The 25,321-nt window shown below is 42.8% G+C and overlaps 1 protein-coding gene across 3 annotated transcripts; it reads left to right on the forward strand.

Moving 5' to 3' along the window:
* Positions 1-4,359: 4,359 nt before the first annotated feature.
* STEAP2 (STEAP2 metalloreductase) lies at positions 4,360-25,273 on the forward strand. Of its 3 annotated transcripts, none has more exons than XM_083705030.1 (7): positions 4,360-4,641; positions 12,375-12,438; positions 14,341-14,418; positions 15,339-15,862; positions 16,821-17,348; positions 17,773-17,937; positions 18,896-25,273. In XM_083705030.1, exons 4-7 carry the CDS (start codon positions 15,371-15,373, stop codon positions 19,178-19,180), a joined length of 1,470 nt encoding a protein of 489 aa, XP_083561156.1. In that variant the 5' UTR covers positions 4,360-4,641; positions 12,375-12,438; positions 14,341-14,418; positions 15,339-15,370; the 3' UTR covers positions 19,181-25,273. The 3 variants fall into 3 exon arrangements, with proteins under 3 accessions (XP_083561156.1, XP_083561157.1, XP_083561155.1); XM_083705031.1 differs by having other exon boundaries at positions 14,346-14,418; XM_083705029.1 differs by lacking the exon at positions 14,341-14,418 and having other exon boundaries at positions 4,361-4,641.
* The last annotated feature ends 48 nt before the right edge of the window (positions 25,274-25,321 follow it).

Genomic DNA, 25,321 nt, shown 5'->3' on the forward strand with positions numbered 1-25,321 from the left:
GCCTTCACTTTAGACTCAGGTGGCCTTGGTAGCCTTTCATCAGCTTCAGCAGGTAGCACCTTCATCTGGGCAGGGGTAACTGAACTTCTGCCATCTGCTCTGTAACCTCTAGGTTAGATTATTGCAATGTGTTCCACATGAGGCTGTCTGAGGATTGGAAACCTGAGAGTTTGGAAACTTCAGCAGCCAGGTTGCTCACTAGGGCAAGACGGTTTGAGCATATTACACCAATCCTGGCCCAACTTAACTGGCTACCAATTAGTTTCCAGGCCCAATTCAAAGTGCTGTTTTCAACCTATAAAGACTTAAATTGGCTCAGTACTGCAATAGCTCAAGGACCACCTCTCCATCTGAACCTACCAGAAGCATGCGATTATCATTTGTATGTCTGCATGAGAGATCCAGATGGTGGCAACACGAGAACGGGCCTTTTCTGCGATGGTTCGCCATTTGTGAAATGCTCTCCCCACGAAGACTCACCTTGCACCTTCACTATACATCTTTAATTGCCAGGCAAAAACATTTTACCTCTAACAAACCTTTGGATAATAAATCTATGGCCTTTGAAACTCTGGAGGATATTGTTTTTGTTATTATGGTATGTATTTCTGTGTTTTTGTAAATAAATAGACTTTAAATCTGTGCAGTCCTTAATATAGGAAGACTTGTTTTTTGTTTAGACTTTGTGTTTGCAAAAGTCCAAGTCCTTCCCCTGGGCAAATGACTTGATTTTTTTTCATAGCAAGCATTGCAATCAAAACCTGTTTTAGCTTCCTGTCAGAAAAGTTTGTGACTCAACCAAGCACTGTGACACAGAAAACTGGAGAGCCTGACCTTTTGTTGTTGAAAAGTGACGAACTTACAATTCTCTATGTCAGTAAAAGAACAAAAATGAAACTCAAAATGTGCAGGATGTAATTGCTTAGGAAAACATTAGAGAACTATGGCTGTAACCAGGCCTGTGCGGGGGTGGGGGGTGGCAGCTGGGTCCACTTGCCCCAGGCCTTGGAGGGCTATGGTAGGCTTGCCATACATCTTTGGCCAAACCCTCACCACCAAAACTATACAACTTTTCTGTCCAGATTTTCAGTGTTTGAAATATGGCAACCCTAGCTAAGCTGGCTGGAGGCCCCACCAGGGACCGGCTGCTTTTTTTGTTTGAGCTTATAACTTTATTCTAAGAAGACTCCCGCCCTTGGCCTCAGACAAGCTCTGCACAGGTCAAGGAACAATATTTAATACTGGTTAGATTAATCCGCGGGTGAGGAACCTTAGGCCTCAGGGCCAAACATAGTCCTCCAAGCCTCTCCATCTGCTCATTGGGACTCTCCTCAGCCACACCCTTCACTATTACAGCTTACCATCCTTCCTTAGGTGTTTTTTGTCTGGCTGAAATATGTCCTTGACCTCTGGTAATGTTGCTTGTCTGAGTAGAGGGTAGAGGGGAGTTTGTGTAGAAACTAGCTTGCTGTATAAAGGTAAAGTTTACATTTCCTGTTCTGTCCACTTTTGCACCTGCCCACTCCTTGAAAGGTTGCCCAAGAGAGAATGTGGCCCTCAGACCACAAAAAGGGTTCTGCACCTGTAAATTAATCAGTTTAAAATGTTAAAATGGCATCCCGCTAATTGAGTAGCACATTTTGCAAAAATGATGTCAATGTTCCTTCTATAGTAAATTTTTTCATACTGTGTTTTATGTTGTGTAAGTCACTTGTAGAGGGCTACGCCTTAAAAGGCAGCCTATAAATTATGTTTATGAATAAAGAAAATAAAGGTTGTGAATGTGCCACAGAGCCGTCTCTTATGTTTGCTTTTTATTTTATGATCACTGATAGTTTACTAGCGGCAGAATCCACATCCATGTTGACTCAAGTCCTGCCTTTCTTAATGGGTCTTTCTTGCAAATTATTGAGTATAAGACTGCATAGGTTCATTTAACTTTTTTAAAAAAATAAATTACTGGGTCAAACCAGATAACATATAGTGTGAAAGAGAATACATTACATCAAAAGTGGACATAAAAGAGAAAAGTGTAAAGGTTAATAGTTCAAGGCCTACGAGAGATAAAATGGCAGAAGGTGAAGGGTAATGGGGCCCACTTTTGTTTTGCTTGTTAATAAATGACCCCGTAAATGTAATCTCGAAACCTTTTATTGCTGACAAGCTAAAAATTAAATGAGCGCTATAAACAAATTCAGCTCATCCATGCACACTTTATCATAGGGGGAATTTGTGTTCTCATTTTGGGGACCTTTCAACATTTAGACATGTGTTTTTAAACTGATCTGAGAAAAGAGCTTAGCATGTATTTATGGAAGAAAAATGCTGAAAAGCTCAGGATCAGAACCGGTTCCTAACGTGGCCTGCTGATCTAATAACTTTGTGGTTTGTCGGAGTAGAATGGCATACGTATAAAATCACTATTCACAACTTCAAGGCTTTAGGTGTCTTTTGCATGGACTGTAGCAAATGGGAACTGCGCTCCCAATCTCAAGGTCAGCCAGCCCCCATCTGCCTGCCTTCTCCCTTGCATCCAGCCTGGGGAGTGGCCCTGGCTGTCAGCTTCCTCCTCCTCAGTTTCAGCATTTTCCTTGTGTAACTCAACAGGGGGGAGGATAGGGACAATGCAATAATTAGTTGGCTGCATCTGCCATTGGCTTTTGGCCTATTTGCCTTCTGCACTGCCAGTCCCAATGAACACCAACCACCGCCATTGCATAAACTGCAATTAGTGATTCCTTTCAAATGTGCACTGTTAGAATCACACCGGCAGACTCTGGATCAATAGAATGCAATAGAACATAGAATTGTATAGTTGGAAGGGACCGCAAGGATCATCTAGTCCACCCACCAGCTATCAAGTAATCTTTCACCTAGTGCAAGGCTCAAACCCACAATCCTGAGATTAACAGTCTCATGCTTTACTGACTGAGCTGTTCCCTCAGAGGTTCCTATAAATATCATTTGTCTTGGAAGAATTCTGATGGATTTGATGGGAACTGTCAAGATAGGAACATGTTTTCATATAATCTAAGATAGGTTACCTGAACCACAGACCCTTAGGACTCCCTCAGAAATATGCTTCAGAGAAACATGGCTATTTGCCAGAGCAAGGCATCTGAAACTGGTCTGTGGACCACCAGTGGTCTGCCAGCTTCAGGTGGTTTGTAGCACGTTTGCATTAAATGTTAATATTTATTTTCAATTGTATATTTTTTATATTGTATTTTATTTTATTGTTTTACAGTCTGAATTTTAGGGAATGCAACTTGTAATACAATAACATACAATACAGGAAATAAGAAGAAATTGACGAAGTTGCCTCCCATCAATCCACAGAAAACCCAACTGATATTTGTTCCAATTCAGCAGTAAACAGATTTTCCTGAGGAAAGCGGTGGAACAAAAGAACAAAAATCATGGGACAAACAAAAGTGTGGATGAGACCCTAGGCATGACTTTGCTCATTTTTGGCACAGGTTCAGTTACCTCTTGAGATATTGTTGCCAAACTTGGCATTAGGGTTCTCAGGGGAGTGAGTGGTGTTAGTCAAATTTGGGTGCCTGGCATATTTTTGATTCAAGATGGTGGAGCAAAACATCACTTTGGCATGACTTCATCTGATTTTTGACGCAATGGGACCAAACTCACAAATTTCACTAGCCATTTAAAAATCCACAGTATTTAGAGCCTGCTGGATGCAGCCACTGGCCCATCTAGTCCAGCATCCTGCTCTGGCCAACCAGATGCCTTTGGGATTCCAGCGCAAGTGTGCTCTCTCTCCTGTGGTTTCCAGCCCCTGGTCTTGAGCAGCGTTGCTGCCCCCAGCTACATACTATAGGATTGCACTGCCCCATGTAAAAAAATAAAAAAAAGTTTATTATTATACGCAAATTCCCTTTGCTGCATTACTTTTCTTTGTGTTTTCATTCCGTATTTGCTATCGGCAAAGAATGCTGAAAATAATAAGGAAAAATGCTAATGCAGAGCGAACACGCGACGGCCCAGGGATTGTTTGCTCTGAAATTTGGATCTGCTGTCTTCCGTTTCTAGATTTATTGTTTGAATAGCGGGTTGGTTTAGCGGTGTGTGTGTGTGTGTGTGTGTGTGTGTGTGTGTGTGTGTGTGTTTATTCATTCATTTTGAACGATGTTAGTTGCCTTGAGGTTTTCGGGGGGGGGCAGTTAGGATCGGAAAGCCGGGAATTAAAAAGAAAGAAAGAGATCCCCTTAATAATAAACAGGCCTTTGGGGCCTTGCGCGGTTATCTATCAACCCACCCCCACCCACCCTTGGGTGACAGGAGCAGCGGGACGCCGGCCTCTTTCCACCTCGCCGCGCGCACGGAGAAGGCGGCGGCGGCTCACCCCCTCGCTCCCCGTGACTCCGCCGCCGCCGCCGCTTCCCCCGCCTCTCGGTGCCTTGCGAAAGGACGAGGAAGACGCGGCTCGCCCGGCCTGCGCGACCCACTTGCTGGCAGCACCAAAATCCCGAGGAAGGCCGGGCCGAGGCGGGGGAGGGACGGAAGAAACGCTTCTCCTCCTCCCGCCCCGCTCCCCGCCCGCCGGGAGCTTCAGACAGGCTGGAGAGCGGGAGGCGAGAGGGAGGGAGATCCGCCGAGGCGGCTCCGGCGCTGCAAGAGGTGAGCTGCGCGGGACGGGGCGGGGGGCACCAATAGGCGCCTGGCTCCTGCCCTTGCAACCCCGGAAGGACGGGAAGGGGGCTGCGCTTGTTTTTTTTGTTTTTAACACGGCGCCCCCGCGTGAGAACCAGGCGGGAGGACGGGGAAGCCCTGGCCGAGCAGAGCGCGGGTGGCGTGGGAACGGGTCGCGCGGCGAAGCGCAGAGCACGCGCGCTTTCGCGCCGGTTTGTACTCGACGCGTAATAGCACGGTTTCCAGTCACACTGCAAACCATCCCTGCAGATTCCCAGATTCCTACCCCACCCCACCCCACTCGTAACCCAATTTCATTTTATATGTTAAGAAGAATAACATAGCTGGAGCCTTCGTGTTGTCTAACATCCATCGTCTTCCGGGCCAGTCAAGGGCAAAGCAGCACAGCGCTATCGGAACGGGACACAGGGCATGCGCGATCAAAGCGGAATTATTCTAGGATCTGGTTGCTCTGGGTTACAGGTTGATAGAAGGCCTTTGGTCGCTTGTCCCTTCCTTTCCGTTTTCTTTACAATGTGCAGTTGACAAACTGATTAGCCCAAGAGCAGTGCTCGAAACCCCCATTGTTCTAGGCGCATTTTGCGAGCAGTTTCTGAGCTCTGGGCACAGTAGTGTGCCTAAGATTTCAGATTAAAACTGCAGAGTGCAAGGAAAGGAGGACCTTTTTCTGCCTCCCCACTTCCAGGTAACTCTCTGAAGTCTGGAGAAGAGACCCCCTTAAGAATATTAGGGGGTGGACTAGAGCATTTGAAAATGAACATAGTATTTTAGCTGCAGTTCATTCATTTTCAGCTTTGTACAGTGGTAAAGGGACCCCTGACCATTAGGTCCAGTTGTGACGGACTCTGGGGTTGCGGCGCTCATCTCGCTTTATTGGCCGAGGGAGCCGGCGTACAGCTTCCAGGTCATGTGGCCAGCATGACTAAGCAGCTTCTGGCGAACCAGAGCAGTGCACGGAAACGCCGTTTACCTTCCCACCGGAGCGGTGCCTATTTATCTACTTGCACTTTGACGTGCTTTCGAACTGCTAGGTTGGCAGGAGCAGGGACCGAGCAACGGGAGCTCACCCCTTCGCAGGGATTCAAACCTCCGACCTTCTGATCGGCAAGTCCTAGGCTCTGTGGTTTAACCCACAGCGCCACCCACGTCACTTGTACAGTGGTACCTCAGGTTAAGTACTTAATTCGTTCCGGAGGTCTGTTCTTAACCTGAAGCACCACTTTAGCTAATGGGGCCTCCCACTGCCGCCGTGCGATTTCTGTTCTCATCCTGAAGCAAAGTTCTTAACCTGAGGTACTATTTCTGGGTTAGCAGAGTCTGTAACCTGAAGTGTATGTAACCTGAAGCATATGTAACCCAAGGTACCACTGTATTCTTGTTATAAAAAGCATGCCTAGACATTCCATTGTTGCACCCGTAACCTAGGATTAAGGTGCCATTTAGCACCTAGCTTTCATATCTCAGTTTATAACACAGCCCAAGAGGTAGGTGTGTGTTTAACCACAGAGGTCAAGGGATGTGTCCCTAGGTTGCACAGTGTCTGAAGTGAAAGGGAGATGAAATTAATAGGATGGTGGCTGCAAGAGGTCATGAGCAGGGCTCCATATTGTTAACACTGAGTGACAGCAGCTTTCAGACAGACATTCCCAGGCTACTAGATGCTGGGGACTGAAGGGGACTTTCTACATGCAAAGCAGATGCTATACCACTGAGCTACAGCCCTTAACTAAAGGTAACAGAAAAAGCTGCTTGGATTGAATACAGAGGGTAGTCTCCCACTCATGTACAGCATAGCTGTCAACTTACAGATTTGAAAATAAGGGACCAGCAGCCTCGAAAATAAGGGATCAGCAGCCAAAATAAGAGATTTTCCCAGCACAGGTATGTTCGACTTCTGAGCCCCTCCAAGCCAAAGGCAGAAAGCCCAGCCAGCAGCCAAATGAAGCCTCAAGCGGTGGTTCCCACAGCGCAGCAACCTGGCAAAGGGGATGCAGCAAGGAAAACCACCGTCACCTCTCCGCTGGGAAGCGCTGAGCAAAGGCGAGTCCCCAGGCAATGCAGCCGATTTGATCAGCACAAGGCATGCAAGCTCCACCCCCCAGTCGTTCTTAGACTCCTTATTGGGTGAGCAACGCAGCCAAGCAACACAGTTGGAGCCTCCCTCCTCCCTGGCTGGCAGGGAGGGAGGGAGGGAGAGGAGCTGCTTCCTTTGAAACCCGGGAAATGTAAGGGACATCATCAATAAGGGACAGCAGCAGGAAACAGTGCTGGGATAAGGGACTTTCCTGCCAAATAAGGGATGGTTGACAGCTATGATGTACAGTGGTACCTTGATTTACAGACGCTTCAGGTTAGAGACACTTCAGGTTACACACTCCACTAATCCAGAAATAGTACCTCGGATTAAGAACTTTGCTTCAGGATGAGAACAGAAATCGCACGGCGGCAGCGGGAGGCCCCATTAGCTAAAGTGGTTCCTCAGGTTAAGAACAGTTTCAGGTTAAGAACGGACCTCCAGAACAAATTAAGTTCTTAACCAGAAGTACCACTGTACCTTAAAGATGGATTTTGTGGTTGCCTTCTGAATAAAGCGACTTGCAGAATTGATCACTTGGGTGGAATGGGTGCCCAGACTCAAAGCTTGTTGCTTCTCAGTTAGACAAAGGCATTTATATTTTGCTTCGATAGGTGGTGGTTGGATAAAGACAAGACTAATCATTTACAAAGTGGTAACTTAACCTCTGTCTGCACATAACCACATAGTCAACTGATTGCCAGAACATGAACAAATAATCAGTGCATCATACAATCATAAAAGGAGCTGTCGCAGGGTAGGTTGGTACTTATTTGCTAAGTGAGAGGTGGGGATGTTTCTGAGCTATGGAGCTGATGGGAGCTGGAGTCAGCAACACTTGGAGGTTCACAAGCTCCTCATCTTTCTTCTGCATTTTAACAAGGAGGCCTTTACTCCAAAGCAGAAATGTGGTAAAATGTTAAACTGTGATCTGTGCGGATTCTCCCAACTCAGTAACTTTTCTGAAACATGAATTAATATTTTTTTATTAGCTGCTTATAAAGCACAATCAGTATAAACGGCACCTTATAATGTAACATTTTAAACATTAGTAAAAATTGGCTCCAAAGTTTGCTATCTGCCATGTTTTGTTATGTGTGTTTTTTCCTATTGAAACAATGTACTTGTTTTAATTATGAGGTTCCTTGGGGAAAGGTGATCTTAAAGATGGTATGTAAATACTTAAAATAAATAATAAAGTACAGAGAACACATAGGAGCCTGCCTCCGTGGAGTTTGCAGTCTAAAGCAGACAGTGAGGGAAACAAGGTCATCCACGGGAAGGATAAGGCTTGCCAGTGTGGTGTAGTGGTTATGAGCGGTAGACTTGTAATATGGTGAACCGGGTTCATGTCTCCGCTCCTCCACATGCAGCTGCTGGGTGACCTTGGGCTAGTCACACTTCTCTGAAGTCTCTCAGCCCCACTCACCTCACAGAGTGTTTGTTGTGGGGGAGGAAGGGAAAGGAGATTGTTAGCTGCTTTGAGACTCCTTCGGGTAGTGATAAAGCTGGATATCAAATCCAAACTCTTCCTCTTCTCATCTTCTTATATCTCAAGTTATGCAAGCGCTAGAAACTTACTCAAGCAAACAGACAAATAAACAGGGGGTCAAGATTAAGGTTTATCGGGGGATGCCCTCCCGTGCCCTGCCTTGTAGATGTCCATGGGGGGAAACAAGAGAAGGAGAGTCAAAGGGAGAGAATGAAGAATTCAGGCAAACATGTTTGCACATTATTAAATCCTGCTTATGGTTAAGAATGAGGATTAACACGATGAGTCTAGGCCTTGTAGGTGAGCTTTGACAAGGGATTTGAAGGAAACAAAGAGAGGTAACATCATACAGTATTTGTTTTCAGGTTGCACACATAGGGAGCAGCAAGGAGCAATGAGGTGTGCTGGAGTCATTGAAGGGAACAGGAGACCATTACTCAGTGGAGAGGGAGATAAATGGAGGAGTGGGTATTACTTTTTTGTGCTGTTGACGTGGATGGTGTTTTAGAGAGAGTGGAAGAGGACTGCTCCCTGTCTCGAGGAGATAACGACTCTTATGTTTTCACACAGGGGAAGCAACAGTGAAACAGGGAGGTAGGCAGAGACGAAATGAGAAACAAGGATCATAGGAGAAAAAGGTGGCCAAAGAGTGCTGGGTTGGACAACAGAATGGACAGACACCACTTGGACATCAGCAGATAATATAGCCTGGTTTCATTAGCACAGTCTTCTTATCATGTGGTAAGCATGATAAGTAGTGTGTCCCTGATGGTTGATAAACACAGGCCCAGGGCCCTCCAAGCCTCCCTGTCTGGCCCTGAGGACTCTCCCCACAACAACCCCCAGCCACACGCAGTCTCTCAATGTCATGCCCCTCTCTGGCTCTGGTTCACAGTCACCTTGAGTAGGGTGTTGTTTTTTGCTGGAATGTGTCCTTGAACTCTGAAAATGATTCTTGTTTGCTTGGATGAAGGATAGAGGCTGGTATGTGTATAAACTAGCATACTGTACAAAGGTAAAATTTACACTTGTTGTTAGGCTCACTTTTGCCACTGTCCGTTCTCACCACTGACTGGCATGTGGCCCCAGAAGGTTGTTCAGAAAGGAATAGGACCCTCAGTCTGGAAAAAGGTTCTCCATTCTTGGCCTAGAAGCTCAGTGGTCATGTCTAGGGCATCTGCTTGCAGGGTGTGGCACTCATGCGAACCTTGGTAACCCACCTGTCCAACTGTCTAATTAGCTCAACTCCCTCTTTTTGCAGCAGTCTTTTCTGCACTTTCCAGCTATAATAGGATTGTATGCAGTTTAGCCACTCACTTAATTGTACCATTAATATTCTGAGCTCCTGTAAAGTTGCTAAGCAAGCAGAAGTAAACATGTCACTTTTTTGTTTGCTTTAACCCTTCACCTAATTAGTTAAGACAACTTTACTGTGCTTAGCATTTTTTTAATAAATCAGACATTACTCATCCTCACCAGATGTCCTGTCCCTAACCACAAGACTGCTAAAAGGCAGCGTGTTCCAGTTAACACAACTCACCACTCTTGAGTTCTAGCTCCCTGATTTCTCAATTTTGTGGGACAGAACAGGACTGCTGAGGGAAGCAACTTGGCAAATAGCCTGGTCAAGCATGCTTCATTATGTACACTTTTACTACTTCCTCTGCTCATATGTGTTTGGACGTTAGTCTTCAGCCAGTAGGTCACAGCAGAAGCCATAGCACTATACAAAGATATGGTTACAAAAAGTAGATGTCCCTGAATCCGTGCTAATTTTTTATTTTTTTGTATTTCACAAGATTTATATATCTCTTGACTGTAATAAAACCTTGGTTAAATATGAGTCATGGTTCACTATGAGACCACAGATTTTATAGATGAACTTGGGGCTCCATCCCTGCCAGCCAACCCTGCCTACAACTCTGTCCCACTGCACCCCTCACAAACCCCCCACCCAACCAACCATTATACCAGAGCTGGATAATCTTTTATGGTTTCCACCCCAGGGGCCAACTTAGGTGGGAAGGGCAACCTGCATGTCAATCACATGACATAATTGTGATGCCACATGATTGGTAGGTGGTCTGTTCCACTCACTTGCTCAAATCCCAACATCAGAGGTTGAAGGAGGACGGGTGAGAAAGCCTACGCTGCACTAATCCTTTCAGCCTTTTGCAGCTCTCCCCCTGCTTTTCCTTTGTCCCTTACCCAATGTTGGAGGTCCAAAGGAATACCAACCCCATCTGCCCCCACCTCACCAAAGCCCCCAGTGCCTTCTAGACCTTGCCCAACCAACTTCCCCCACTGACCTAGGGCTTGCCAAGTCCTCCCACCCACCCCCATCCCCTTAGACCTTCTTGCACAAGGAGGAGGGAAGGGTGGCAGGTGGTCCAGGGGTGCCATAGAGGAACAATCATGACAGGCCAGGATGGCTCCATCCTGCTCACCCACTGCTTCCTTCCTCTGTGCCTTCTGCTGCTGCTGAGGTTGAAACAGCATCATTGGTGAGGGGGGCAGCAGCTGTAGGGCGGTTGCTGAGGAACTGACACAGGCTGTTGTGACTTCCTCCACGGCTTCTCCAGTGCTACTGCAAATGCCACAGCAGCTCTCCAAGAGCTATTGTCATGCTGTAGTTCTCAATGTCATCTATCAGACAGTGACCAAGATGCATGATGACAACCTTGAGCAAATATATACAGTGGTACCTCGGGTTAAGTACTTAATTCGTTCCGGAGGTCCATTCTTAACCTGAAACTGTTCTTAACATGAAGCACCACTTTAGCTAATGGGGCCTCCCACTGCCACTGCACCGCCGGAGCACGATTTCTGTTCTCATCCTGAAGCAAAGTTCTTAACCCGAGGTACTATTTCTGGGTTAGCAGAGTCTGTAACCTGAAGCGTATGTAACCTGAAGCATCTGTAACCCGAGGTACCACTGCAGTAGGAGATAGACTTGAATTTTACTGAAATATCTTTGAATTATTAGTTGCACATGGCAACAGTACAAATAAATTTTACTTTTCCAGCTTCCTTTTGTCCAGACCATTATTTTTTATGTTCTCCCCCCCCCCCCCACCTTATCATTTCTGTTACTTCAGTTTGTTTCCCCTTTCTGCTTCACTGCCATCCCTGGTTCCATATTGTTCTGGTGGAAGAAGAAAAGGTGGAAAATTAGGACATTGTTGGATTAAAAATCAGTCCTGACTAAAATTATGTAATCTAAATTTATAGCCAAATGCGCTGCTGAACAAATGGATTAGCAACAGGAAGAACATCTCTTGTTCTTAATAGTTCAGTGACCTGATGTTCCTTTTGAAGCGTTTATCTGGATTTTTAAAAAATCTATGCATTCTCAGATGAATACCATGGTATCACTGTGGGGCAATTGGAGAAGAGTCATTGTTCCTGGAATTTTAATCCTGTTGTAGTCCATTTTCAACCCCAAGCTCAAAACTTTGAAAAGTATACTCTGAAAAGTATACAGCGTTTCAATGACTTGAAATGTTCATAGATTTGTAAAGGATAGCCAGGTCAAATCATGCATAAAAATTGAGGCAGGTTTTTTTCTGGGTTAAATACTTTTAAGGTTGCAGGTTTTTTTAAAAAGTGGGAGAACTGTTTCAAGTTTCTAGAGTGCTTTATAGCCTTTGACAGTGTTGTTTATGACTAGAGTGGGCAGGGAGTAGATTTAATTTACTGGTAGACCTGATTACTCAAAATAGATCATCAAGAGTTTCCCAGTTGTGGAACAATAGAAACAGCAAAAAGCTGAAAACACTGATCTGTAGTAACTCAGATGTTGGCTTATATAATAACATGTCATGCAGTTAATATTTGGCCGCCAAATTGTCTTTTGCATCTGACTCCATCCCCCCAAGCCACTTACTTAGCACATGGCTCTGCACAAGGTTTGTGGAGCTAGCCTGATAACTATGGGGAAATGATTTCTGGTTCATGCCAGGTTCTCCTGCAATTCTAGACTTCTAAGAAAACCATCTTGTCCCATTGGGAGTCAGATGCAAGATCATTAGAAGAAAATAAATCATCAGAAATTTGGACTTCTACCATTAAAGCCTTGCTGTACACAACATGCAAGGAACAAGCCTTTTAAGACCCTCTTTTTATTCTTCACAGGCTGCACTCTGATCTCTGCTGGCATCAGAAACCGGGAGCTGATTTGCATATGTGATCCAACAAGGTAATTTTTCAAAAGCATCTGTTCATAGCTCACAGGGCCAACTTCAGGTTTGAGGAGGCTTTCAGCAGTACTGGTTCTCTCCTTACAACCGTGGATCTCACCCAGCCACAGGCTACCCACCCACCAGCAGCAGCAATAAGCTACAACCTTCATTTTAAATTTCCCACTGTTCCCACTGGGAGAAAATCTAGAGTTAGTTGGTTCTGTGGTTCTGGTTCCACTCACATTGGTCTCCCTTGCTTCCACCCTATCATTCTCAATGGGCACCAATCCGCCGCTGCTCAGACCATTATCCAGTTCTGATGGGAGTCCCAACAACAACATCAGTATGGAAGGCTACAATGTCCCGCCCGTGTTGTACTATGATGGCAGTTTATACAGTCATGCTAAGCATCCAATGAGCAGCATCTTAGGTACATCAACACAACACCCACCCACCCAATGGCCTCATTGCTTTCCCAAACATAGCAGTATTTGACCACCCTTCCCTTATTTTATTGAACTTAAAAAGTGGCATGTCAAATACTGAAGACAGTGCAATTTTTTCTACTGTTGACGTTCTGTCAGCTGACAAAAAGATTAAGATTTCAGTATTTAAAAGAGAAATTCGAAATTGGGATTTGTGTTTCAGAGTTATGATATAAAGCTGAAGGTCTGCCTTTGGCAACTAAGGTTTGGAAATGTTGGCCTTTTTCTGAGCAGTGTACCGTATTTGGGATCTGAGTATAAGCTCTATGGTAAACAGTGGAAATTTTAAGTTTCTGTTTAGGTTTCTTAACTAGTTCAAAGAGCATGAAAAATGAAGTGAATGCTCAATATTCAATTCCCTGGCCTCTTTTAATGTTAAAAGTAGCCCATTTCTCGTAAAAGAAATGTTACCAAATAGCTGGGGTGTTTCACAATGTACCTTTTGAGATTTAAATACAAAAAAATAGGATGCAATCTCGTCAGTTGCATGAGTGAATCACATTTCCAGGACACACAAATCTTTTTTCCTTAGTTTGCTTTGGCTAAAATAGTTGTTGACCAATTCCTGCTGGATTTGCAACTCACATTTAAGAGTGAATCATTTCCTCAGAATTAGTAAAGCACAACAACTGCTAGCAAGTTATAACAGTAATAAAATGACATTTAAAAAATATAGATTTTCAGAGTTAAGAAATTGTGGATTTTCCCCTTATCACAATCCTACATGCCATTTGGAACTTGGATTAAGGTTTGTTGCCTTTGACTTTGCAGTTTCCCGTAACGTTTTATTCATTTATTTTTATATATGCTTCCTTCTACATTTTATTTTCCTAGACAAATGAATATATAAATTCCTGGAGGAAGTAGAATGGCATACAAAATTCCTTTAAAGTACAGCTGTAATGTTTAGTCAATTAATCAGTTAGATTTTGATTGACTAACACACTGATGCTTTACTCAGTTTATTTATATGCTGCTGCTTTTTTAAATATAGTAATAGTATTTCTGCGCAATGTTACTATATTGTTTTATTGATTACTCTGGGAGTGCCTTGGGTGGATTACCAAGCATAAAAAGCAGTTTAGAAACATGTTAAATAAAATTAATAACCTCCTCATTAATAGGGCAGCACATTTTTTAAAATTTTGTTCTATATATACACTGTTCTGTGTTAGCATGGGCTATGCCAGTATCTTCAGTGTGGAATAGTGCTGTGGGTCTGCTTCAGCATCAGAATGGCACACTGCCTTAGGCCACAATCCTAAGTGCAGATTGTTTCCATTGTTAACAGTGGAAAAGCACAAGGTGTCATCCTGCAACACAGCAAGCATATTTATGAGGGGGAATGTCCTGCCAGGCTTTATAACCGCTACACAATGTTTGTATTGGTGTGCTGTTGTGGTTGCTTGGATGGTTGTCGTTCTTGTGTTACAGAAAAGGAAATGAAGATGAGAGGTAGTGACTGAATTCCTCGCCAGCTGTGGTAGACAAAGATTCACACAATTTGCAACGGTGGGTGACACTTTGGCAGACAAATGTGTGCCTGCAGAATCTCAGCTTTCCAATGAAGACATAAATTTGTTCAAGCTCAAGAATTCTGTGGGGAATGTTCTCTTGGGTCATATATTTCAGATCTTTTATGGATTCTGCCAAGCATCTTTGAAAGATGTGTTTTCTCCCTTATTGATGTCTACTGAATTCTTTTGCTATTTATGGAGGTGGTTTTCTCTGTGTAGACCTGGGTTGGGGAAACTCAGGCCAAGGGGCAACCGTCCAGGCCCTCAAAACTCTAACGTAGGCCATACCCCCAATCTGGCCCTGTTTCTCAACCCAAGTGTTTCTGCCTGGCTGGAATGTGGAATATGTCCTTGAACCTTGATGATGCCTCTTGCTTGTCAGGATGAAGGATGGAGAGGGGTGTGTGAATGTGTGTAGAGCCAGTCTACTGCACTTTTGATTATGGCCGTGTTTAGGCATGCAGCCTAAATTAGGTTCCCCCACCCTATAAACATAGGGGTTATGGGGGGGGGAGGTGCCTTCTGCTTGTACCTGCTTACATGGGAGGGAGAATTCCATTGTGTTCTAGAAGGTTCTGCTGGAGTGAATCATCAGGGGATGTCGGGGAGGTCTTAGTGGGAAGAGTTAGATGAGAAAACCCACATCAGGGGATGTGGGGAGGTCTTAGTGGGAAGAGTTAGAGGGGAAAACCCAATTCCATAAACAAATCTATTTATGGCTGAGAATCCAAGCCATCATATGTACAGTACAGTAATCGGGTTTTTTTATTATTATTATTTCATCTGGTGCTAGAACACAATTGCCTGGCTTGTAGAGGAATGTTTGAAAGTAGGGGGGGGGGGAATATTTCACGATGCAGGATGTGTTAATGGGTTCATATTAACCATGTGTGTTTCCTCTTTGTTTTCTTTTAGAAAATTGCCCTCTAATCTCATCCTGTTGAGTTATGGAATCAATTTCTATGATGGGAAGTCCCAAATCTTTAAATGAAACTTTCTTGCCAAATGGTGTAAACGGTATCAAGGACACCAGCAAGGTCACAATTGGCATAATTGGAAGTGGAGATTTTGCAAAATCACTGACCATTAGGCTTATTAGGTGTGGGTACCATGTGGTCATAGGAAGCAGAAACCCTAAGTTTGCTGCTGAGTTCTTTCCACATGTGGTTGATGTCACTCATCACGAAGATGCTGTAGCAAAAGCAAATTTGATTTTTGTTGCTATACACAGAGAACACTATGCTGCTTTGTGGGACCTCAAACACCTGCTTGTTGGTAAAATCCTTGTAGATGTCAGCAATAACATGAGAGTTAACCAGTATCCAGAATCTAATGCAGAATACTTGCAGTCACTTTTCCAAGATTCTTTTGTTGTCAAAGGATTCAACGTTATCTCAGCCTGGGCACTGCAGTTAGGACCCAAAGATGCTAGCAGACAGGTAAGCTATGCATTTATGTCTTTTTAAAAAGCGGAATGAAAATAGTGGTTGGAATAGTAGTGACTGTCTTGCCAATCTCAATATTTGTTCCAGCAGTGAGAGTAAACATTGCTCAGTATGCTAGCTTGTAAACAGTCATCAGTGCTGCTGAGCTTGAATTGAGGAAGAACATCACACAAGGATGCCAAAGCGTCATCGCATTACTGTTATTGCTTCAGTACTGACCATCCAACAACAGAGTTTTCTGGGTGGCTCACAGAGATAAAATGATATTATTATTATTATTATTATTATTATTATTATTATTATTATTATTATTATTATTGAATCCCTTCAGTTGAGGCATCCCAAAACTATTTATAATAAAACCATATGTAAAATGGTATGTAAAACATACAATTATTTTTTTTCTAAAAGAAAAAGCTTGGGGAAATGGAATATCTGGTTCTGAAATAATTTGTTCGGTCAACTATCACAGAATAATTCCATCAGTGCTCCAGACAACATTTGACCAGAAGCAGCTAGCTGCAGAGAATGCTTTAGTTTTCCATACAATGCTTTCTAGAAAACAAAATGAGAGAACTTCCTAGTTTCATTATTATAGCAATTTTAACATTCAGTTATGTCACTGGAAACATAAGTAAGGTGAAAAACATGACCTTGCTGACAACAATGAATGAAAACGAATTAAACATATAAAATCATTTATGCATTTAAAGTGGCTTGGGCACTTTTTATCTGCTAGTAGCATCTACTGCAGTTTGACCATTACGTTCAGGAGTAGCCAGTGGGGTGTCTGCCAGATGTTGTTGAACTCCCATTTTTGCCATTCTGGCTGGGACTGATGGGCATTGTGGTACAGCCACATCTGGAGGACATGAATTTAGTCCATTGCAGCTGTTGAATTCATCTTTATATTGGTACATCATCATAATGTTTGTGTGTTGTTTTTTTAAAGGTCTACATATGTAGTAACAATTTTCAAGCTCGACATCAAGTTATGGAACTTGCCCGTCAACTCAGCTTCATTCCTCTTGATTTGGGCGCTTTATCATCTGCAAGGGAGATTGAAAATTTGCCTCTTCGGTTGTTCACGCTGTGGAAAGGACCAGTAATAGTGGCTGTCAGCCTGGCCACCTTCTTCTTCATCTATTCATTCATCCGAGATGTAATTCATCCTTACGTGAGGAACCAGCAGAGTGATTTCTACAAAATTCCTATTGAGATCGTGAATAAGACATTGCCAGTTGTTGCTATCACTTTGTTGTCTCTAGTGTATTTATCAGGGCTGCTGGCAGCTGCTTATCAACTTTATTCTGGCACTAAATACAGGCGATTTCCACCTTGGTTAGAGAGCTGGTTGCAGTGTAGGAAACAGCTTGGACTGCTTAGCTTTTTCTTTGCAACAGTGCACGTGGTTTACAGCCTCTGCTTGCCCATGAGGAGGTCCGAACGGTACTTGTTCCTGAATATGGCTTATCAGCAGGTAAGGAAAATAACTTGGAGACGGTGATTCTCAATGGGGTTCCCAGTGGTCTTCCGTTCAGGTTACTGATCAAGTCTAGGCCTGCTTAGCTTCAGTGCAGCATCTGTTCCAAGAGATTGTTAACTAAGCCCATAAGCACTGAATTCTGAGATCTGCATAAATCACTCAGATTTGCATCTGTTTTCCATTTTCCATAGTTTATTCTCCTCTTCCTAGTTGTAGGAAGGGACAGGCCTATTAAGGGGATGAACGCCTCCTCACAGTCACTGGAAATCCTGACCAGCTTCCCCCCCATCCCTTCCTCCCAGCTTCCGGACAGTCCACCAGGCACACTTAGAAACCCAACAAGTCTCCAGAATGAATGAAAACTCCTCTTGTACAAAAGTGTCCCGTGTTCTAAAAAATTTCCGTCCTCTTTCTTCAGGTCCATGCAGATGTTGAAAATACATGGAATGAGGAAGAAGTCTGGCGGATTGAAATGTATGTCTCCTTTGGAATAATGAGCCTGGGGCTGCTTTCTCTGTTGGCTGTAACTTCTATTCCTTCAGTAAACAGGTCGTTAAACTGGAGGGAATTCAGTTTTATCCAGGTGTGTATTGTAGCAATACCCGATATTAGAAGCTAATCTATCAGAAGGCATTTCAGTGTTGATATTTAACAGGATTGCTCCAGAAATGTCAACAAGTTCCTAAATGCTAATACTTAGCAAAAGCTGCCCTGGAATGTTTCCTTCCAAGTAACTACGTATAAGAGTACACTGTAAGGCAGTGTTCTTTATTTTTTCATTCTGGTAAACTGACTTCACAAGAATTCCAAATCTAAGAAATGCTTGGTCAAAGGACATTTCCTTGAATTTTTTTTTCACCCAAAATGTGTTTGAGATAAGCAGTTGAGGCTTTAAGCAGTTCTTTTCAGGACTTAACACAGTTTTAGAATATTATCCACAATTCTGCATTACACTGATATGACAAATCAATACATCTCTGCTGAGCACCAGCAAATCCCAGGAAGGGCTGGAAGCTGTGATGTGTATCATTAAAGATATCTGGCAGTATCTTTCTGATACTGCTTTTTGTCGCCTTTTTCTATGCAACCATACCTGCTGATTCAAGTGAGCAGCCTCTTTCATCCCTTTTCTCCCAGACTCGTTATCAGTCCAGCAAATCTCACACACTCTGCTCATCCAGCAAAAGGTTTCTGCCCCTAGAGACCTTCGAAAATGCCAGAGGAGCATTCTGGATGCTCCTTTTCATATTCTGAGCTGCTCTTTCAGTTTTCCTCTGCAGAACTTAATTTGAAAAATCAGAATACATATTGGGCCATCACAGTGAAATAAAAAAGAATGGGGAGCGACCTTTTTATTAAACCAGCAGAGTTCAGAATCCTGAAAGCGATAAAATGTACTTACAACGTGTGCTGATTTTAACTCTGTCTTTTTCAGAAATTTTAATTAGTTTATTAGCTATGTCTGCTAATTGGGTTTCCAGAGTGTTAATTTGTATCTGTTTCCTCTCCCTCCCACCCCCTACCCCCCAATATCTTCAAAGTCTACTCTTGGATACGTCGCTCTGCTCATAAGTACTTTCCATGTGTTAATTTATGGGTGGAAAAGAGCCTTTGAGGAACAATACTACAGATTTTACACACCGCCAAATTTTGTTCTTGCACTTGTCTTGCCATGCACAGTAATTCTGGGTAAGGTATTTTTGCTCCTGCCGTGCATAAGCAGGAAATTGAGGCGGATAAGAAGAGGATGGGAAAGAAGACAATTTATGGAAGATGGAAGTGGAACTGGTTCACATCCCTCGCCAGAAAGGGTTACTATCATGTGAGTCCACAATGATCGCCTTTGTCAGCATTGTCCTTTCAAAGTGATGTAGTTCATAGAAGCTTTACTGTAGACTGAAACCTGTGGGAAACAAGTGATGATATGCTGTAAACTATTAGGAAGTGGGCAGTGTTGGTCAACGCAAACATTTTTAATGTGGCGTAAACGTCTTTGAGCGTTCTGAATATCCCTGCGTTCTGAAGATTTGCTGTCTGGGCAGAGAAAGTGTGTTCTCAAACCTCTTCTGCCACACTTGGGTTTATTAAGCATGTTGACCAGAGAATAAATACCATTGAACTCCATGGGGTTTATATCTGAGTGAAGATTCTTAGCATTGCACCATTCATAATGTTACAGCTGTCTTCCCTTAGGCTGCCAGATTCAACGCTGGAGAACAGTCATTTTCCTTTAAATCTATTAAGGTTACAAAAGATAAGTCCTGCCCTTTCCTTCCCTGGCCCAGCTATCTACCTCCTTTCCTGCTTGCTATATGCCATGCCTGGAGCCTTGATCCATTATGGTAGGTTGGAGGTGTGGCGTAAGCACCTGCCCCAAGAATCACTGGTGAATTTGGCTCCCATGAAACAAATTCCTGTTTCTACGCTCTGAGGAGCACCAAGCAGGTGGATCTTGCCAACCTTTTAATGCCCATCCCATAATGCACAAGTTGGTATTGCTCTGGAGCATTGTGGAAGACTTAACTGGTGGCCAAATGGGGGAAAGGCTGCAGGAGAGAGCTTTCTTCAATCTCACCCACATTTACAAGCATTTGCTCCACTGTTTCCAGTGGGACTTGGACACCATTGGGAGCACTGCCATCACAGCTAATAAATTCACACTGACAGAGGAAGGGGCCCACTTTTCCCAGTACACTTTTCACCCAGAGCCAGCCATGACATGGTGAATGAGGGGACCAGAGAAGCTGCAGCTGCCCTATTTCCTGCTGCACCAGGATATTTTGAAGTACAGTATATGGTTGTTTTCCAGTTTTCAATAAGGCTACCATAGTTTTTACCCGTTGTTTAGATGTTCAGTAGTGTTTTGAAATTGCAAGATCAAACCTTACAAAGCTAGCTATTTATAACTGTGCTCAAATCCACAGTCTTAGAAGACTGCTGGTTTCTGCTAGGTAGATTACTACCTAAGTTAGCACAAGCACTAGTGGATAATGAAATGAAAGTAAGGGGCATTAATAGACCAAACTAGACATTATGGCAGCAGACTGATTTGCTAAACCCAGATCTTGTTCGATCACATAAATGTTTGGGGAGGGAAAGGGGTCTTGTTTTTGTGTTTGTTTTTTAAGGAAAGAAAATATGGGGGCTGGTAGAGCTTTCTCTGCCCATGGCTTACTCGCATTTTGCTTCTCATTCCCGGCAAATTTCTTCTGCACTGAGCCTCCAGTACTGGAAGTGAGCTCAGCTGGGAAAAGAGCAGTTGGGTGAAAGGCACTAGTGGGAGAGTTCCATTGCCCTTACCCACATTCATAATCCATGGGACTCAGCTGGAAACTTCAGTTTCCATTCTTTCCATTGGGACGTGGGCAGCCTCGACTTTTGCTGGACTGTATCCCGTATGCATTTTGCACAATTTATCACAAAACCAAACTTCAATCCATCTTTTGCAGACATCTTTATTGTCAGCAAGAATATCACAGTTTGTCTAATGCTATAGCCTGACTTCCAGCACACTGCTTATTTTATTAAAGCCAATGCTTATACAGTGGTACCTCTGGATGCGAACAGGATCCGTTCTGGAGCCCCGTTCGCATCCTGAAGTGAACATAAAACGTGTCTGCGCAGGTCATGTTTCGCCGCTTCCGCGCATGACATCATTTTGAACGTCTGCGCATGCGCGAGCGGCGAAACCCGGAAGTAACGCGCTCCGTTACCTCCGGGTCGCCTTGGAGCGCAACCCGAAAATATTTAAGCTGAAGCGTATTCATCCCGAGGTATGGCTGTATTTATTTGGCTCAAAATTACAAATAATAGATATTTCACAGTCGCGCTTAACACACTCGCAGTAAGGGCACTATGAAAGTGGGATTCCTGTTTTACATGCATAACGGCAGGCCGGAAGCTGCTAAAAATAGACGAAAATGGACAGTTTGTAAGCCTTCCATGCACTTAAGGTCTCTGTCTATGACTAACCAGTAGAGATGTGGGTGCAGAGCCACTGAATCACAGATGTATCTGACTAGGACTCTGCAGCACCTTAAATAAGGATGGAGACCCGTGAACATTGACAGTACTGCAAGTGCTTTCTCTATGCTCACAGTAGTCATATGCCAGAGATAGAGAACATGGTGCCTTCCAGATGTTGTTGGAATCCACTTCCCATAACCCGCAACCAGGATGGCCAGTGGTCAGGGGAGGTGCAAGGCACAGTCCAGCAACATTTGAAGGGCACCATGTTGGCCAGCTCTGTCATGTACAATGCCTTCTTGATTCCACCTATCTCTGGATTGAGGCCTTTGGAACAATAAGCTCAGAAAGATTCTCATCTTTTAACATGTTTAGCATAATTGGGGGGATAACTATTTTTGTGTGACTATGGGGGGGGGGAGTCCACCGGTTATTCATAATTTGCTATGGACTAAATATCTTTTTAAAACGCTTTACATCGCACAAAGGATATATTGTGTGTGAAAAACAAAATCATCTTCTGCAATGAATGTGCTAAAATGAAATCTTCATAGTTTTAACACCTTGTTAATAATTATGATACCTTACACCTGAAGTTCCACTCTGAAACTTTAGTCCTAGGTTCCTAAAATTTTGGAATTACACTTAGGTAGGAATTCATTGTAGTGCTATGGCAATTGTTCTGTCAGCACACACACAACCCAGAGCCATGGGGGGGGCATGGGGTGAAGGGGGGGACTCTGTTGCACTATCAGAAGTCCACTATGAGGACTACTTGGTTGAATCCATCCACGAGAATTTTGTTTACTATTTTGCTAAACTTCAAGTAGCTTCACTAGTTTGTTTCTGCTATTACCAATTGAAGCCAGCATAAATGGTCAAATAAGTGTCCAAAACAAAAATTCCCATCACTTGTTAATTTTTCTCTAGGGCCCCAAACCAAGAATGCAAGGTAGATGTCTGTGTTTTTATGATACACTATTTGTGCAAATATTTGTGTTTCGTGAGAGTCTAGCTAGATTATAGTAAACGAAAGTATTGAGGGCTAATCTAATTATAGCACTGAACATGACACTGGAGAGTATTATAGGGCTGTTGTTTAATAGCAGACAGGGAGGGGGTTTTGAATGGAGCACAGCACATGGAGGTTTAACCCTTTGCTTCCCAGCCACAATCCCACTTAAAATCTTGCCTCCCCACCCCATCTGTTAGCATTGGGGATAAAGACTTCCATTGACACCAGTTTTCATCAGGATTGATTTTCTACTTACAATGTTTAAATCCAAAATAATTCATTGCAACCATTGTTACTTCACAGGTGGTACTAATTCCTTTGCCACTTTTATTCAAATATATAAAATAAATTGAAAATTAGAACTTGTTGCTTAGAATGGGGGGGGCAGGAAGTGCCTAGCAACCTGATCTTTAAATGCTGTGCAAATATAAGATGTGCTACACCAAATTAAATGGGACCATCGACTAACAGTGGAACAGTTTACGGCAAGGTTAGGGAACCTGTGGCCCTTCAAATGTCCCAACTCCCATAATCCCTCGCCATTGGCCATGCTTGCTAAGGCTGATGGGAGTTTCTGTTCAGCAGCATTAGAAGGGCAAAGGTTTATTACCCTGACATAGAGAATGAATCCGTGCTGCCCTGTTTCTGGCCAAGATGCACTTACAATAGCACCTGAGCAGAAATGCACCTACAGTAACCTCAGACACCAGACTACCATTTGCAGCGCAAGGGCAGACCTGGGGTTTGTTGGTTCCGTTGCTTGCACTTACTGAAGAGTCGTCACCACAGCGGAGCACTTTTATGGACCATGTAATTTAATTCTTCCCATTGAAATCAATGGATGTTCTAGTTTTTTGTCAAGGGCTGCACTCTCTCTGGGGTAACTTGTAGGGGCTATATGCCGTATGGGCAGGAACAGAGCCAAAGCTGGATTGCCCCACTTTTTTTTCTAATACTCCTCTTGCAGAAGTATAATGACTCATAGAGGGCTTTTGAAGTTTGGCCAAGGGCCACATGCATACATTCTTACATCAGTCACATCTACATGCTTCTTGCAAAGAAACCTGGAACTGTAGTTAAGGGTGCTGGAAACTGTAGTTCTGTGAGGGGTGAGCTCCAGTTCCCAGGATCCTCTGGGGAAAGCCATGTGTTGAATGTATGGTGTGGATGTAATCAGATGCTTATTCCCATATATGCAGGGGATTCCCATTCTCTGCTTGTGAGTGGTGCTCTTAGTATGTGCCATATTTTGTACGTGTGCATATACCCTTATGCATGAAGTATCGCCCTTAAACATGATAACACCACTGCAAGTTCAGAGCTCTGGATCCCAAATGGTATTTAGCATGTGGGTGTAAAATCTTTAATGGCAGCGTTATGTCATATTCAATTCGAGCCACAAAACTGTCTTAAGGAAAATGCTATCTTGAATTATTTTTCAAAAGGTTTTATATAATAGCATAGATAAGATTTTATTTTAAAATTTATTTAAGATAGGTATATTAATAAAATTGTATTTTTGGATAAAATCAAAGAAGAGTACTATTAAAATATTTATGCTACATATAGGGTTTTGACACATTAAGTGATCTGACTATTCACGGAGCAATTTTCAAGCCACTTGAATGCATGCAGGTCCTTTTCATGCAAATAAGCCTTACAAGCATGCATTTAAGATGCAGAATTGCACTCCATTTTATTAAATTCACTGTGGCTCAGATCCTGCAATCTACAGTAATTATAAAATGCACACAACCACAATCCAATATTTTCAATGTTTATTGGCCCAAGCCAGCTTGTGCTGTATAAATGCTACTACTTACTGAAATACTCAGCAGATCAAGCTTTTCTCCAGATATTCGTATTTTGTTTTCTATTTGTGTACGTCTTGGCCATACACAGATCTTGGAAGATGTTGGTCCAATTCTGATGTTAACAATTTCATTCCAAATAAATAATTGTTTAATGCACTGAAAACAATAATTGTGTCTCCATGGTCTCTTCTCCTTCCTTCTTTGCTTCTCTCATATGCCTCAACGGGAATTTCCAAAGCTTGTTAAACTATTTCACCACTACATCTGAACTAGGAAGCTACAGTTAAATCTCTGGCTGCAAACCAATATGCCTCCCTGGTTTGTAATCAGATATTAAACCACAGCTACCTGGTATGGGTGTAATAGGTAACTGGTTTAATAAACCCCAGGTTTTCATTATGATGCACAAGAGAAAGGATGAGAAAACATAGTCACAAGTTACAGCACTCATTCTCAGTATAATAAATTATGGTTTATTGAATCAAGATAAATATTTCTAACTGGGCCATTATATGAACACCTCTCCCAATGTTTTCAGTGGAGCCTGTGCCGATGTAAGAGGTTTTGGATTGGGGTATAAGCCATATAATAAATTATTTCACAGCCTAAAAATGAATGGCTGATCGATATATTTTTGGTCTATATATATTTTTTGAGAGTTTCAAATATTTATCTTATTAGTTTCTTCTGAAAATTAATATAACTTAATTTATCTCATTACAATGCACTATAATGCTGTACCACTGCTTAATATAGTCCATGTGTGCTTTCAAAATATCATTTACATGCATTTAAAACATTTGAAATGACATTTGTAACATTTGTTTTCCATAATTGTAAGAAACTTTTTTATTGTGCTTAAAATGTGGCAAATGATTTAACTTTTTAATTATTAATTTAAGTGTTACTTGTTAACTCTAGCTGATAGATACAGATGAATGATATTTAAATTTGAATAATACTTAAATTAAATTTGAGGTTCTACTGAATTTTATTGTACGGTTATTGTCTACTTGGCTGTAACAATGTAGACCCAGAGATGGGTGCAAATTTTTTGTTGTTGACATTCTTGTACAAACATGTAATGTGTTACACCAGAATAAATATTTCATTTGTGTTACATAGGTTTGTAGGAGTTCAGTGTGCAATTATCTATAAAATCAGCTGTAATA

The sequence above is a fragment of the Podarcis gaigeae genome (assembly GCF_964106915.1).
Source record: "Podarcis gaigeae genome assembly, chromosome: 12".
Lineage (NCBI taxonomy): Eukaryota > Metazoa > Chordata > Lepidosauria > Squamata > Lacertidae > Podarcis > Podarcis gaigeae.

What these genes read in the sequence shown, in the direction of transcription:
- STEAP2 (XM_083705030.1), top strand. Translation starts at nt 15,371, where the DNA reads ATGGAATCAATTTCTATGATGGGAAGTCCCAAATCTTTAAATGAAACT. An exon ending in TGAATATGGCTTATCAGCAG is followed by an intron (nt 17,349 to 17,772) that starts GTAAGGAAAATA and finishes CTCTTTCTTCAG; the next exon opens with GTCCATGCAGATGTTGAAAA. An exon ending in GGGAATTCAGTTTTATCCAG is followed by an intron (nt 17,938 to 18,895) that starts GTGTGTATTGTA and finishes ATATCTTCAAAG; the next exon opens with TCTACTCTTGGATACGTCGC.